We start from the raw sequence: 17,564 nt of genomic DNA on the forward strand, positions 1-17,564 counted from the left end.
TCACGTCACACTGAACAAAGATAACTCTCGGTTATGTTAACTGTACGCAGTTTCTTACAGATTAATAATTATAAAATATGGTGTACCTCATAGATTCACATGAATCATAAAATGAATGCATAAATCTTACAACACATTATAAACAATTGACATGGCCTCAGGAAAAGTAAAATTCTGTCATATTCCACAAACTTTCATCATTATCATGATACGTTAGTCTGTTCCATTTGTTGTGAAGCTAGGTGAAAACTGATCAGATGAATGCTATTATGCAACAGGGTGGGATGTATCAGCTTCTGTTTGCTTCTCAGCCAGTTACAGCTGGGTCATGCCCCAAACAGCCAAGCTTTCCCAAGTGACCTCAGATATCAGGCAATGGTTAGGCTAGCTCTTTGCCTTTGTCTCATTATTCTTGCCTTGGCTGAACAGCAAAACATGACAACACTGCCTCATATTACTGCCAAGCAGTTAACTGTTGTATTTCACTGTGAAGAAATCTACAGCAGGCACGTGCACAGAATTTCAGATCCACCACCACGGCCAAGCAGTACTTCTTGTTTTCAACATTTTCATGCTTAAATTATGTATCTTAAATTCCTGGATCAAAACGGAAATGAAAATCAGTCTTTTTCTAAATTATGAGGAATGTGTGAAAACATGCACACACAACTCCATGTCCTGCAATGCACAGTATCTGTGAAAATTAATTTCTTCTTAATGGACAGGTTCAGCAGCACATTATAGAATGGGTCACAAACAGGGCTAAGGAAAATACTCACTAACTCACTCACCATGGAGGAGTTAACAGAAACTGGTGGGTCAGCACATTTCAGCCTGTCAAAATATATTACAAAGTTATGAAATAAAATGATTTATCATGTTTATTGTGCAGAAAGCAAATTAAATAGTGTATTAGTTTTGTTCTAATCTGGAATAACATAGTCGTTATAGCGACTAGCTACAGGCTGGATGACTGAGGGTTCAGAGTTCAAGTCCCAGTAGGGTCAAGAATTTTCTCCAAGTCATCCAGACCGACTATGGGGTCTACCCAACCTCCTATCAGATGGTTACCGGGGGTAAAGCAGCCGAGGCATGAAGCTGACCACCCACCTCCAGCTTGTGCCAAAGTCAAGAAAATGTAGATCTATACATCCATTCATGGTGTTAACTAGTTAAGCACAGGGACACCTTTACTGTTTTACTATTAGTTTTTAACCCTGTCCATGCAGAAATTTTAAGTAGAAAGAGATTCATATTTTCATGGTATCTTACAAACTCAGTTTGCAAGATGATGCAGACATGAAGTATCATAGGGATGGTATGGCTGGTTTCTTTTCATTGATACCAAACACCCAAGATATTTAGGGAAAGATTTGTTACAGTGTTATACATATCTCTACAACATGGAAAGTATTTAAAATTAACATTTAATATACGACATAAACACCGTCCCAAGTGCAACAATTTACTGTAGTTCTTTTGTCTTGCCCTCTTCTACACTACATGTTTCAGCCGCAAACGGCCATCATCAGGTGTATGCACTTACGTAGCTGTTACACTACATCTAGTTTAAAATTTAAAACCATAAGTCTTCACAATTGTCCTTTTCATCGTTACCAACAGGTTTCGATTTATCAGAATCTACTTCGCTGATATCTGTCTGCTTTGTGCATTATCTTTGTTGCCTACACTCGTCAATTTTGATATTATGAACCAGCACTTTTAAAATCTTGAGTTATAATTTAAAATTCTTTTAAAAATTAAAATTCTCAGGGTTACTCATCCTATGTCTGTAGTGCTGCAGCAGCTACTTCTTGTTTTCAGCACTGCTATTCTGTGTAGGCTCCCTGTGTGCGGCCGCTGCTTATCTTTACTATGTGAGCACACGTTTATCACGGTACTGGTTTCGTGTTTAGACATGATGAACTTATGACTTGGGCAGAGCACAGTTTTGTTTTGAGAACTGAGAAGTAAATATTCATCTGTGCCCACAGATTAGTGCTTCTAGAGCTTTCAAGGAAGTGTGACGTTTTCAAGGATTTGTTTTCAGTAGCAAATTATCAGTTAGGAAGTCAGTGTTGGGTAGTCATTTATTTATAAACATTTTTGTGTCTCAGTAGGGGAATAAAGCCACTGAAGACAATAATGCACATAAGGGCTTTGTGGATAAATCTTACAGGACAAATTTTCTTCCCACCTTCTAGACATGACTGTTCTCAATGCCTATTTATTGCACAAGTCATGTGGTGGAAAAATGACATAAAAAATTCCACGAAATCCTAGTGCGAGATTTGATTGTACAGTCGCATGAGGCGAATATCACGGTCAGTGGCGTTTCTTGGGGGAGGCCGACTTCATTTGGGACCCAACTGAGTCAACTAGAGGTGAAACATTTGCAGCACTGGCCATCCAAAGGGAAACAAAGGCATCGTGTGTGTTCGCTAAATAAGGAAACCAGGAGCACCCTCCTCTATTGTAAAAAGTGTGATGTTGGTCTGTGTGTTGAGGACTGCTTCTAGAAGTGGCACACGCATGTCAAGAGTGTGAGCATTTAATGGAGTTATCATAAAATGTGAAGTCACCAAGTTCATACTCACATACAGTTTAATCAAAAGATTACTGTATATAGCGTGATTATTTTTTACAAAATAAATATGTCTGAAGTTTCAAGAAAAACGTAAAGGGAAGTCCTTTGGAATTTTGTCATATATGTATAATAAAGATGATTTTTATATTTCATGACAAAATAATCACAGTATATTTTCATTTGTAAAAATTGCTCTTTTGTGTATGTGTAGAAAATTTTGTTTTCAGGCTGTTTTTAGTTCGTATTTCTATACTGCATGAAATATGTATTTTTTCTGAAAGACTGCAACTTTAAAGACTTAGGGCCATTTAAATTCCGGCCGCAGCAGGTTCCCGACAATTTAAAAGTCCATACTTTAAAGGTTAAAAAGGATTAATCTGTTACTCACCAGAGGTCACAACTTTTTCCAACATATATGTAGGGACTCCGCTGCATTCGCGTGAGATGTAATAGCCTACATTCTTGTAGTCAGTGATAGGTGGTGTCACCACACGCATTGTTTCCCTCACCACATCAGTGTCCACCTCATAGTAACCTGTAACACACAAACATGCTGAGAAAAATGCATCCTTATCATTAGTATGGTGTGGTTTCTTACACAACACACATACCATCCCACATTTTCCTGATGAGGTCAAACAAAGATCTTGGAGGCAGAACTCGCTGGCGATTCAGAGGCATCACAAAGCATCTGTGTCCATCCAAATCAATGATTCCAGTCTTGTTCTGTCAACACAACAAGCATGTTGCAGGATCAGTTGCCAAAATATGTGCAATGCAGGAAAAGTCATAGTAATCTCCATGTTAGAACCCAAGTACCACACATACGGAATTAAAATCATGAATGAAACGTCCTCTTCGTCCATCCCGAAAGTCAGGCACGTTGATCTTCTCATAATCCTCATTTTCCAAGTCTATTTCAAACTCTTCTTGAAAGAAGCCGTCAGTTTTACCGTCACCTACGGAGGATGATCTTATCAGGCTCTGGAAGTAGAGTCAAGAAATGAATTTATATTAACTCAGTTCTGTCACAAATGATATTTCTAATAACATCAGCATATTTCTCTTGCTCTTCTGCCCATTCCATTTATACGAAGTTAAGTCTATAAGTAAGGTACAAATGGATATAGAACTTAAACAAATAAGAGTACTGATTTGAAAAATGCTTTTATTTCTCAACATAACCTTCCTGTACATTGAGGCACTTGTCCCATCGTTCCACACGCCCCCGAAAACCAGGAGCATAAAATTCTTTAGGCTGCTGTTGGAATCAGGCGTGTTCACATGGCATGGCCTACCTCATAATACATGACAGGTTAGGTTTTCACAAAGTTTGTGCATGATGGGTGCCGCGCATGCTGACCCCACAACACAAAATGCAAAGAATGGGTCTGGCATTGCAGCATCTCAATCTCTACCATGACGAAGGACACGATATGCTAGCCCAAACTGTCACAGGTGATGAGTCTTGGGTTCACCATTACCAGCCTGAGACAAAGTGTGCATCAATGCAGTGGAAACATCCTGTGTTGCCTGCCAAAAAAAAAGTCTAAGGTGACACCATCCCCCAGGAAAGTGACGCTCACAGTCTTCTGGGATCAGGAAGGCATACTGCTCACCACATTCCAACCTCAACTACAAACTGTAAATGCTGACTCCCACTGTAACATCCTCAGGAAACTTCGTAAGGCCATTTGATGGAAGCATGCAACCTGTCATGCATTATGAGGTAGGCCATGCCTTGTGAACATGCCTGGTTCTGACAGCAGCCCAAACAATTTTATGCTGCTGGTTTTCTGGGGCTTGTGAAACGATGGGACAAGTGCCTCAATGTACAGGGAGATTATGTTGAGAAATAAAGGCATTTTTTCAAATCAGTACTCTTATTTTATATCCATTTGTAACTTACTTTTAAATGCCATCACTACTACATCAGAATTAAGAGGGCAACTTTTATTTTTATCAGTCTTTAATTTTATAACAAGGTAGTGGTAAAACAGTAATCACTTCAGTCTGGTGCATGAAATTCTGTGACAGAAAAAAAGTATCTTAAAAAGGGGACATTTGGGAAATACCAATCAAAAACGGCATCCTGAGCACTGTACATTACCTTGAACAAATCATGGTCTGCAAAAGGGGAGGCATGCTGTTGGCTGGGGTTGTTCTTGTCATCCAGGTACATTGTTGCCTTGGTCCCCTCATATGGGATGCTGCACCAGCCACGGAAACTGTGCATCTGCAAGCAATGGTACATCACTTCATCCCCCTTTCCCAAGCAAAAGTACAACAGGATTCAGCAATAAGAAGAACTGTGAATGTACAAGGGCTATTCAGAAAGTAACCGCCAGTGAGATAAGAGAACAAGCAATGAGAAAAAAGTATTATATACAAAAAAAAAATATGTATATAAGCTACTGCTCAACATAGCCACTGACAGAACTGAGGCACTTATATCAGGAAACAAATGTTTGTTTTGTACATAAGCTACTGTTCAACATAGCCACTGCCAGAACTGAAGCACTTATATCAGGAAACAAGTTTTTGGATGTCTGTGTCAAAGTCGTCTGCTGTCTGTGAGCTCAGCCACATTTTGACACCTTCCATGAACTCCTCATTACTGCTGAAGTGCTGTGATCCCAACTAGTTCTTCAGGTAGGTAGGTATGAAGCTTCTGTAATCCCTACAGTTCAGCCATTTTTCACAACTTCAGAATTAAATTTCTGGTAGTTCAAGACCCTCTGCTGGTGGAAAAGGAAACCAGAGTATCCCATGGTATCTAAGATATGGTACAGCTACCGCTGCGATTAGTGACTGTATCATTATGGATAAAGCAAAGAAAAGCAAAATCCATCAGAACATAATGTTACAGTTCTGGTGAATGTCATATGATATTTATATCATATTATGATTTCTGACATCAGTGTGTTAATATTTGTTGTACCAACTGTAAAAATACTTAATTTCTTCTTCTCTTGCTTTTCAGAGCACAGTCATTCTGTCATGTGTCAGAGACTAGACATGGCGTTTGGACTGATAACTGAGCTTACTGAATGCTTATAACTCATAACACAGTTATAACACTGTCACTAATCTACACTCTAACTTGGCTGGCTGGTAAATTGCTGCTGGCCCTTGCCAACACAGTAATTCCTGGTTCCAAGTCCCACAGGACTCATGGCCTCAGCCTTCAGAATTACACACACTAACAAGTCGAAAATGATGTTATGACCGACGATCAGGTGGTCTTGGTGTCAATCCATATCTGGGGCCCCAAGACCAGGTTTTTGTTACTGTCATACAGTTGAGGGTTTGTTCACATGCGGCACCCTCTCTGACAAGAGGGCGGTCAATGTGTCAGTTAAGTTGCTGCTTGCCTTTACCAGCACAGTTTCCTCAAGATCCACGACCAATTCTTTTATTTCTATTAAAAAAAAAAACACCACCTCCAACAGCTCCTCTGTTGTTGTGTGACATGTAAGCAAGCTACAGCCTAGTGAGAGCATGCTTTCTATCAAGCCGTTACTTAGCAATAAATGACTTCTCTTGTTAAACTCTTCTGTCATGTCACAATATGTTCTGATTTCAGAGTTTGCTACATCTGCCATATGTGTCCCTTAATTTTGTATTCCAATTGGAGTTATAGGGAATTTATCATCATTTATTCCTTGTAGATGTTAAAACCACTTCGGTCAATATTCTATTTACTGGATATTTCTAATGTCTTTTTTACAAAATTTGTCCAATTCTGTGTAGCATCTAAACCTGCATAAAAATGCCACCTCACCAATCTATATTACGATCCTGCTGTTGTATTGCAGCTTTCGCAGCGGCATAAAGTGCAGGGGAGGCCAAAACTGTAAAATTTTTGTCCCATTTACCTCTTGAACATCCCCTCCCCCTTTTATATCACTGTATTGTTTATAACACACATAACATTCCAAATAACTGTCTGAAATCTGTTCCATCTCCAACCTCCTGTCACTTCATCTCTCTTCGGTCCAAATATTCTCAACACCCTGTTCTCATACATCCTCAGTCTATGTTCCTCCCTTAATGTCAGAGACAAAGTTTCACACCCATACAGAACCACAGACAAAATTATAGTTTTGTATATTCTAATTTTTATGTTTTTGGACAGCAGATGAGAAGATAAAAGGTTCTGGACTGAATGGTAACAAGCATTACACTGAGTTCAATCTCCTCTTAATTTCCTCCTGAATCAGGTTTTGATTTTTGGTCATTCCCAAATATCTGAACTGTGCCATATTTTCAAAACATCTGCTATCTATCTTTAGGTCATGATTTTGCTCTGCATTTTGGTGGTGAGATAGCAACATATACTTAAGTTTTCTTTGTGTTTATTTCGAGACCAACCTCATTACTAGCATCAATTAAAGTTTGTGTCTTTCTCTTTATGGTACCTATATTATCACCCAGTAGATTCATATCACCCAGCATAGACGAACAGCTGATGTGTCCCATTTAATTTCAGTCCTACCTGGTTTTCTTGGACCTTCCTAATGGCATATTCTAAAGCAGTGTTGAATAGCAGTGGCGATAAAGCATCTCCTTGTTTTAGACCATTCTGGACAGGAAAATTATCAGACAAATGTTTACCTATACAGACTTTACCATACATTTCGTTTAAACAGATTTTAATTAGCCTAACTAGTTTCATGGGTATGCCAAACTCTAACAGAATACTGTACAATACTTCCTTCCTAACTGAATCATAGGCTTTCTTGAAGTCTAAGAACGGCTGATGTACTGTTTCATTGTACTCCCATTTTTTTCAATATCTGATGAAGGCAAAAGATCTGATCAGTAGTTGATCTGTTACATTGAAATCCACACTAATAATCCCCAATAATTTCATCTATGTATGGACTTAGTCTTGAGGGAAGAATGTTGGATAAAATTTTGTATAAAGTTGATAGTGATATCCCACAATAATTACAGCAGTCAGTTTCATCATCCTTCTTGTGAACAGGTACTATAATATGTAAGATTTGAGGCTTTCACGGCGGTGACTATGAAGAAAGCAGTCTTCTGGGATAAGTGTATAAGTGTAAGTATAAGTGGTGTTAACCGACGTTTCGGAGGAACGTATCGCCTCCATCTTCAGGGTAGAAGAAAAAGTATAAGAAATCTGCATACACGGTGCCAAATCCCAGAAGACTGCTTTCTTCAGGTACTATAATAGACTCCTTCCATTGATCTGGCAATTTTTCCTTATTCAAAACAGAATTAATTAGCTTATGGATCTTGGAATGTAATATTTCCTCTCATACTTGAACAACTTCTGCCAGAATTTGATCGCTACCTTATGATTTATACCTTTTCCATTTTGCAATAGCAATTTCAGCTTTTGCTCTATATGTAGTATGAATTAAGAATACCTTTTCACAGGTTCTTTTACAATGCTACGCTAACATCTATCTGATAACTTCTTGTGTAAGTTCATGGACAGTGTTTTTCTGTACTTGCAAAATGTTCAAAAAAAAAATTAATTTCTTTCTCTTCTGGGTCTGAAAACAGGACTGTTACCTAGGGGTGAGGAGAAAGCATAAAAACCCTGAAAACAGACACCAGCTAAGATGGACCTTCTGTGTGCCCAACACAGCAGCAGTCAAACATGACCTAATTTTATAACAGTGCCAACACCTGCATTCTGATAAATTTTAAACATGCAATGAATGACACTTACTGTTCCAATATGGAACTAAATATTTTAAGTGGGATGAGAGGCACTCACAGAGGTGGTCATCAAGAGTACTAACACCGTGTAGTCTGTTGAAAGCCATCCAACATTTCAGAGGAACTTATCACCTCCACCTTCAAGGTCAAATAAGCCGAGTAAAATAAGTGCATGAAAGCAAGTAGCAAAGTTGAGGTTTGGTGTGCAATTAAATCAATGAAGATAAACTGGCTTGTGTATTTTAATGAAACAAATTCTGAACATTATGTGACATTAATTCTGTCACCTTTTGATCAACTGATGACAACAACAATTGCACAGCATTTCAGGACACACTGCATACAATTTGATTCAACAGATGAAGTCTTTGGCGTACGAATTGGCTACTGAGGTGAGTGCTTGCAAAACCAGTGCCACATCAGATGCAGGAACCAGGCTAATGATTAACTGCATACCTTGTATAAGAGCCATTCCATGTCAAATCAAACAATGCTGTCAAACATGTCATGTCAGTTTTTATGGTTTTTGTTTTAAAAGCAGATTTCCATGACGTGAAAATGTCCCAAATTTGAAGTATTTTTTTTTTGGTTATTAAATTCCTAGATTATAATTAATTAAATTAAGCAGAGGCATATTATATGAGCTGGAATAGCGCAGCTGCACTGCTAAGGAGTTGGAATGAGCCGTGGGAGGAGTGAAGTTTTCTTTTCTCCATGCCATCCAGACTGGTTCTGGGGCCCATTCAGCCTCCTATCCAATGGGTAACAGGGCTCTTTCTCCAGGGGTAAAGCGATTGGGGTGTTAAGCTGATCATTCATCTCCAACTAGTGCTAAGATCAAGAATATGTGGATCTATACAGAGACTCCCCCATATGCCTTCATAGCATAGTGCCTAATTAGTCAAGCACAAGGACAACTTTACCTCTTTTCGACACCTAAAACATGTGGTAGGCCTCTGTCACTAATGTGTGAATATGTTCGTTAATTAAACAGTCATAAATATAAAATTTGGTGCCAGCAGTAATTTTTGTCAGGGAATCTAATGGTCTGATGTTTGCACATATAACTGCAAAAGTCTGGCAGGACAACCCTTGCAGAAGTCTTTTTTAACAAATTAAAAAAAAAAACTTAACATAGGACTACAAGTAGGAACCTGCAGTTTCTACCCACCACAAACAAAGAACTGTATTATAAGAGAAATTTTAAACAAAGAAGTTTCACTGCAGTGATGATGAACAACGGTATAAATATGACAGCAGTAAACATTTCCTAGTAACTGATGATAATGAATTTAACATGTTTCAAAACTTACATACTGATGTGCTTGCAATTAAAATACACTTTTTTCAATGTGTACAGAAAAATGCCTGTGAACTATCAGCATGCTCAAATCTATACTCTGATCCTTTCCTTCCCTAGTGACACTGCTTGAAATGCATACAGACCATGAGCAAAGGGAATACACATTTATTTCCTCTTGTCACCATGAAAATGTCATATCATCTTGCCCTTTTCCTCTCATAAATTTTAGAAGGAAATCACCTTCTTGATCCTTACATATGATGATACATCCAATGGACCAGTGACTGTCACATACAACAGCAACATACTTTCTGGGGCAGAACTGGCTCATCTCTAGGGCTGGAGTCATTCTACCTCATCTCTGTTATCATCCACAATCAATATTCCCAAAACAGCAACCACGTAAACTCAAAATGTACGCTGTTTCATAAGTCAGTGAAGACTATATCACATTTCACCAGAATCAGAGTTGACAACACCAGTGAAAGTTAGATGTGGCTAAGCTCTACTCCAGACTTCGTCAAAAACTGTCTAAATGGGGCACAGTTCTGTTATCAGACATGACTACAAAAATTCATGGCAAGACTAAAATCACCAGCTGTGTCTACTTACCTGTGACCGGGCAAACTGTCTGTAGAGATACACACCACCAATGATGCCAATGCTCATCACTAACAAAGCAGTAAGGAAAAGACAAACAGTTGTTGCTGTTGAGACACGACGTGCACGAGCCTTCAGAATGAAATACTGTGGCTCTGCATGGGCAGCAGCCTCCAGGTCCACCTTAGGGGGCTGAAACATTCAAGTGAGCACAATTCCCCACCTTATTAATACATAAAAGTGTCATATTATTAGTCCATATATGTGTACAAAGCCCATCGTATCACAACTCCAAACATCTAAATTAAACACAAGTAAACCTCCATATATGTGGTTAAATCGAGCAATGAGTGTAATGTACAGCTCAAAACTGGAAATCAATGGCAAAAAGTGTTATTTATCCATGATGTCGTAGAAGATTCATCAGAACACATAATTTTGGCTTTTAAAATGTTTTAACTCTGACCATAGATAGAAATATAAAGAACAATGAAAAACAAGCAAGCTAAAAAAATGTTTACTGATAAGCTACAAAACAAATGAAAAATGGATATGCCACTTCCTAGAAAAAAAAACTGTCAAGTGTAATCTGGACAGACATAGCGTTTTGTTTCCTCTTCTTACAATTTATGACAACAGCTAAGTCCATTTTCTAGAGTACAGCAAACTAGTATGCCTTTTCCACATTTAGATCTAAATCCATAATTTGTGTTTCAAAATTTTGAAACATCTGCTAGATTTCCTTTATCAAAATTGCCTTCTCAAGACATAATTTCTTCTTCTTGCCATAGGAATGATGTTGCTCCAATTCTACAATGTCCATGTCAGTGAGTGGCTGTGAATGCAAATCCAGGCATTCTTTGACATGGGGTGAATCAACATCTTCAAAGCCCAAATCCTTTCCAATGACACTATTTTTTTCAATAACAGAGTCAAACCGATTTCTGAAGGCAAAGACGTTATTTGCACAGTAAGGCAGAAGATATTTCCATACTGCTCTAATCGTATTAGCCGCAACTTCTTGCCAGTGACTCATTAATATTTTCAACAGCTTGCCTAATGTTAAAATTCTTCCAAAATTCAATCAATGAAACTGCACCTTCCCTTGCTGTAGCTTGCAGCGCTTGCACAATAGTTCTTCATAGATAACAGGCCTTCAAAGTTGAAATTATTCCCTGGTCCACTGGCTGTGGCAAAGATGCAGTGCTTGCAGGTAAGAATATTACTTTTACATTTTTCACAAAGACCATTTAGCACAGTAGTGTGGCCAGGGGCATTTTCAAAAACTGCTGGAGAAAAACAACTCTTAAACCAGTCTTCAAATAAAGCTTGCATGACCCATAACATTTTATTTGCCTGCCAAATTACAGGATGTGACAGTTTGCTGCAACCTATTAAAACCCTTGGATTTAGTGAATAGTACATAAGTACGGGTTTCAATTTGAAATTGCCTTTAGAGTTTCCTCCAAATAGAAGAGAAGCATAATCTGACATGCAATTCAAAATTTTAGAGGGCACACGCAGAGGAATCATATAAATGTTTGTGACCATATTAACTGAAACTTGCACTGATCAAAAATGAATAAACTGAGGTTTACCTGTATTTCACTCTGATAATCCTATATGTTTCTACCGTAAGGTCATCACCATCATGGATTCTTCATAACAAATGTCAGTTTTCAAAGATTTGCATGTTTGGGTTTGAAATTAGCATATTTTTTAGATACATTTTTTTCTTCAGGTGTAAAACAACCCTTGGAAACTTATCATATAGAAATATATGGTTCAGCAGTGGGCAAAAGCTGTAGAACTTTACTTTGTGAACAACTATTCCGTTCTGCTGACTCAAAGTGATTTTCATAGACATTTCAAATCAAATCTCTGGTGGCCTGTTGCTTAATTTCATTGTAGATGCAAGACGCAGTGGCAGACATCAAACAAGTGGGTCTCTAGGCTCTACTGAACAATGAAGGGAGTGTTCATGAAAATGCAGACACTAACGTGGGGATGCTCAGCTCAGATGCATATCATCTCTGCAGTGAACTGTGAAAAGGGGCTTCCATCTTTTCCCTACAAAATTCAATTAATGCTACTGAGGTCAGTGGACCAAGAAAACAACCTAGTATTCATGCATACTCTCACTTATACTGCAACTCAAGATTGCACATTCATATCAAACTTGATAATGCACGACAAAGCTCACTTCCAGACTGAGAATGATAACAGCTGTGTAAAGATGGAGATTGGTACAGAAGTATGATCCACAAATGTATGGAACCTGCTCTGCAAACAGATGGTTCAAGAAAATATATTATTTCAACAGGATGGGGCCAAAGCCCACACAGCAAGAGAAGCAATGATGGTTGCCAGTTTCCTTGGTGTGCCCTCGCCCTAAGGGTTCTTTTCCAAATCACCTAACCTCCCACTACTGCAACACTGAACTGGCCTGTAGTCACACGACTTGACATCCCCAGATCTGTTCTTGTGGAGTTACCTAAACAAACATGCATTTGTTAATAAAGAAAAAAGTTAACAGTTAAATGACATTACAAATGAAATAAACCATTAACACCAGGGACAAAGACAGTGTATTGAATACAGAAAAACTTTGCAGAAACATTTAAAGCATATAATTTTTCATCTTTGGTATGATATGCACTCAAAATTTACAAGAAATATACTTTATTTACAGTTTTTTTCCATTAAGTATTTAAAATTATAGCAAAACTCCACAGGAACTTCTGTGCCATCCTGTATAAACATATCCATATCCATACATGGAAGTTTTACTATCAAAAACTATAAGCCTTTATATATCCTGATAAAAGCAAGCAAAGGTAGTCATATAATACTTCAATATATTTATATACTGATTATTATCACATGTGGGATTTTCTGCATAATTATTTTTTAAAAATAACTCAAAATTCTATATTAAAATCATATGTAATGCAATATTTCTTGGTCCTCAGATTGCAGCTGGAGGAGACGGCCTCCAGATATGGAGCGTAACTGCAAATATATTGAATAAGCCGTCGTGGACAACCAGCAAGGTGTGGTCCTGTCACAAAAGATCACAAGAAGCCTCTTAGTAACCAGTCACCACAATTTGTGATTCATATATTTATTTTAACACTTCGCAGACCAGATGCCTAGGCCTAGGAGTTTGGGTTTTAAATGTGGCAGACCGGTCGCCTAGATTTAGGCTTTTAGGACACGTTATGTTGCAACACACTATTCCTTGCTTTGGTGGCCACTTGTCTGTAAAAGTACTGCGTAGCTGACCTTCGGAATGTTTGTTTTCCGAGTCAGCAACGTGACCACTCTCTATTCCCCTCTCACTCAAAAGAAAAGTCCCTTTGTTCAAATTGAAGCTTCTATGTATGAGGCAAGATATTCTCAGTGTCAACATGGCTCAGAGACGAAAGCAGTTGAAGGCCGCGCGAGCTCTTGGAGAAGAAGAAATCTGTGATTTGATCTCCGATGAGTTATCTGACTTGCCAACTGCTTCGTCTTCTGATAGCGAGGGCAGTCTCAGGGGCCACCAAAATATTGTGACCAGAAGAGAAAGTGAAAGTGACAGTCAGAGCTCCGATGAAAGTGTGAGTGCTAGCATTGCGGGGACAGCCACATGGGGTAAAGTGGACCAAACACCCACTTTGGGAAAGTTTACTGGTGATCCAGGGGTGAGACAAATGCCATCGGACCCTACGCAAGTGTCTGAAGTAGCTAAACTGTTTTCTGGAGATAGTTTCTTTGACATGTTGTGTCAGGAGACCAACAGATACTATCTCCAACACCGTGAGGCATACGACAGTACCTATAAGGTGTTGAAGTGGGTGGATGTCACTTCAGCAGAAATGAAAAATTTTTTGGCAATAATCATTCTAATGGGGTTTACAAAGAGGGATAATTTGAAAGACTATTGGTCCACTGATCCATTTTTAGAAATTCCCATTTTCTGCAAACTCATGAGTCGTAAGAGATTTGAACAGATATGGTGGTGTTTGCATTTCAATAATAATGAACTGCAACCACAATCAACGGGCAGGCTTTTCAAAATTCAACCCTTATTACACTTTTTCGTTGAGAAATTTCAGACAGTTTATAAGCCAGAGCAGCAACTGTCTTCGGACGAATCTGTGATTCCTTGGAGGGGAAGGCTTCGTTTTCCAATGTATAATCCTGGGAAACTCACAAAGTATGGCCTACCTGCTCATGTAGTCACGGAAAGCACTTCAGGCTATATTGGAAATTTAGAAATTTATTCCGGTGAAGGCAAGAAATTGCAAGAAACTATTGTTTCCATTTTGGATCCCTATCTGGATCAAAATTATCACGTTTATCATGATAATTTTTGTACCAGTGTGGCAACTGCAGAATACCTACTTTCCAGGAAAGTACGTATTTGTGGTACAATTAGGGTGAACAGAGGCCTTCCTCCAGATCTGAAAGAGGAATGTAAATCCCTGAAACGTGGTGACACCACATTCAGGAGGAAGAGGGACATTCTTCTTCAGTCCTGGAGGGATACTCACGTTGTGAATATGATTTCCACTATTCACAATTCGAGCATGGTCGATGTTCAAAGACGACACGGGCAAGTGAAGAAGAATCCTCTTTGTATTTCTCAGTACAATATGTTCATGAAGGGAGTTGATAGATCCGACCAATACTTGGCCTATTATTCCCTTCCTAGGAAAACAGTAAAATGGACGAAGAAAGTTGCCGTGTGGCTTATAAATTGTGCCCTTTTCAATTCATTTTTGGTTTTCAAAGAGCTAAACGAAAATTCAACTTTCAAATACAAGGCATTCCTCATGAATGTGGCAAAAGCCTGGACTACATACCTCACGGTGGCGGCAGAACCTGTGTCAGACACAGACGTAGTACGACCGGGACCATCTACTCCCACCCCACAGAGGCCTCATATGGACGCCCCTGGGCGACTCTCGGGTGATATGCGGAAACATACCCTCGTGAAAATTGTGATGAGCGAACAATCGACGGGGAAGTATCCTTCTAGGCAGTGCTGTGTGTGCGCTCTGCACAAGAAGCGAAGCAAGCCTTCCTACATCTGCAAGTTCTGCAGCATGCCTCTTCACAGAGGGGAATGTTTCCAGAAATATCACACTCTGAAGCACTTCTAGGAGCTCTGGTAAGTCTTCTCCAAAAATTTTAGTTCATAAAATTAATTAGGAGATTTTATATTAATTTTTAAAGTGAACAGTGCACAAGTTAGGGTAGTAGGTTTAAAAATGCCAGTCCCCAGGGTGATTTAAATATTTAAATGACCGGTCCGCGAAGTCTTAAAATAACCATATATTTTGTAACTATATCAGATACATGTTTCTCCACATTTATATTTTCAAATCTTTATTCATAAATTCTAGTTATATTAAATATATTTCATGATTAACTGCCTAGTTGAGCCAAATCACTATACTCAATTCAATTCATATCTTCTGGAACTAGTAGTTTTGTTGTTAAAGGGTCTCAGGTTCTTATTCTGGCAACTGCTGCTGTATTAGCTACCAATCAATGTCAAATTGATAAGCACTCCAAATTTTTGTTCCTCTATTAGTCATCCTTACTTTTTGAGTACTTATGAAAATATTCATTCACATTCATTTTCTTTGCCTTATCTCCATTATGTTTCTTTTTTCAGTTTCATCAATTCTTCTGAGTGTTTATTTTTTCATCCCTGAATAATAAAACGTTGCATATATGAGAAAGTACTGAAAAAACAGATCTCAAGATTTTGTTAAATTTAGCTGTGTCAGTATGTATATGTTCCTTGCTCACATTTGAAAGATAGGATGAATTTTATTCTCATCTGGTATTAAGAACATATATCACAGGTCAGTCCCCAGTGAATATGACCACTGTAGCTTCGAAGATAGCAGCCTTCCAAATGCACACCAAAATACAATGATCATTTTCTGAAAAACATCTTAATGATTTTGGTTACATTTCAGTACATTATTCAGACCATCAGGCTAAGACTGCATAGGTAATATCTTCAGGAAAATAACAGTATGCACACTAGGGGCCCAAACGTGAAATGTCGATTTTTCTCAAAAACAGAATAACAAATACTGATTAAATTTTAATCATCTATAGAGGCAATGGGTACAAATAATAAGGCTGTGATTCCTGCATTATATTTATAATTTGGAGATAATTTTTATGAAATACTTATTTCAGGATACTAGGAAACTGAGATCCCTCAGGTGTACAAAAAATTAATCACACAGCTGTTAAGAATTTAATGTCTCTTAATACAATAAAACCATATTATATAAATTTCACTGCAAAAAATAGGTGTGATAGAGTTATGGGATATCTTGCTACTATTATAACATGCGCTAATTACACAAAATTTGTCCCGACTAGCCAAAATGACATCACTTGGGATGGTCATATACAAGACATAAGTAAAAAATTTAGTGTGGCCTGCTATATGACAAGAAATGCAAAACTAATGGTCTCCATGAAAACATTAAGAAGTGCTTTTCATATTTTTGTTCTGTCATGTCATATGGTATAATGTTTCGGGGTAACTCGTCTTATGCCGAAAGAGTTTTTAAGTTGCAAAAGAGAGTTATAAGAATAATGAAGGGATGTGGCTTGAAAGATTCACGTAGAGGACATTTTAAGGATATGAATATATTTCCTTTAAGAACACAACATATATACACCTTGACGATTTTTGTAGTAAAAAACAGAAGAATATTTGATTCAAACAAAGTTCACTATGAAATAAATACTAGACACATTATGGATATACATATGACCCATGTTAATTTGGCAATATATGGAAATGGCTGTAAAAATATACAATGCACTTCCTGATACACTTAAGGAAATTTCTAATGATATAGAAAGGTTTAAGGGCAATTTAACCTTTATCGGACGGGCCATTTAATTTCCGGTAGGGGCAGCTGGACGGAGTTTATTTAAATGCCCGCCCTTCTAGAGCGATGAAATTGTAAGCATGTTTCTGAAAATGGTGTGATTTCTACATTTTTTATGATAAACGAACGAAATGAACGCTCCTTTAATGTAGAAAGAATATAGAATCAGATATTCTAATTTACAGATTTTAATATCTGTAAAAAAAATGTTACACTCATTCCAAAAGAAAAAAATCCCGAAATTCATACATTTTCTGCACCATGCGTTCTAGCAGTGTAATACATTTTCTGCACCGTGCGTTTTAGCAGTGTAAGTTCTTGTGCCTGCCTCACATACAATGCCTATCTCTTGTTGAAGCTTATTTATCGTATGGGACATGTCGGTATAAGTGTGGGCGTCTGAAATCTCTCTGTTAGAAATACACAGGAGAACGTTCTCAGAATATGGTGTTGCCAGATC

General features: G+C 38.0%; 1 protein-coding gene across 1 annotated transcript in view; it reads right to left on the bottom strand.

The window, feature by feature from the left end:
- The window catches only part of LOC111866647 (integral membrane protein 2C), a 33,219-nt gene that overhangs the window by 548 nt on the left and 15,107 nt on the right, over positions 1-17,564 (bottom strand). Inside the window, exons 2-6 of the mRNA XM_023855796.1 lie at positions 10,200-10,379; positions 4,698-4,823; positions 3,416-3,571; positions 3,199-3,313; positions 2,976-3,122 (exon numbers count right to left, since the gene is read on the bottom strand). Of these exons, the coding sequence (XP_023711564.1) occupies positions 2,976-3,122; positions 3,199-3,313; positions 3,416-3,571; positions 4,698-4,823; positions 10,200-10,379 (724 nt within the window). The remainder of the gene's footprint in view (positions 1-2,975; positions 3,123-3,198; positions 3,314-3,415; positions 3,572-4,697; positions 4,824-10,199; positions 10,380-17,564) is intronic.

Source organism: Cryptotermes secundus, unplaced genomic scaffold (assembly GCF_002891405.2).
Source record: "Cryptotermes secundus unplaced genomic scaffold, Csec_1.0 scaffold1755, whole genome shotgun sequence".
In the NCBI taxonomy this organism is placed as follows: Eukaryota; Metazoa; Arthropoda; class Insecta; order Blattodea; family Kalotermitidae; genus Cryptotermes; species Cryptotermes secundus.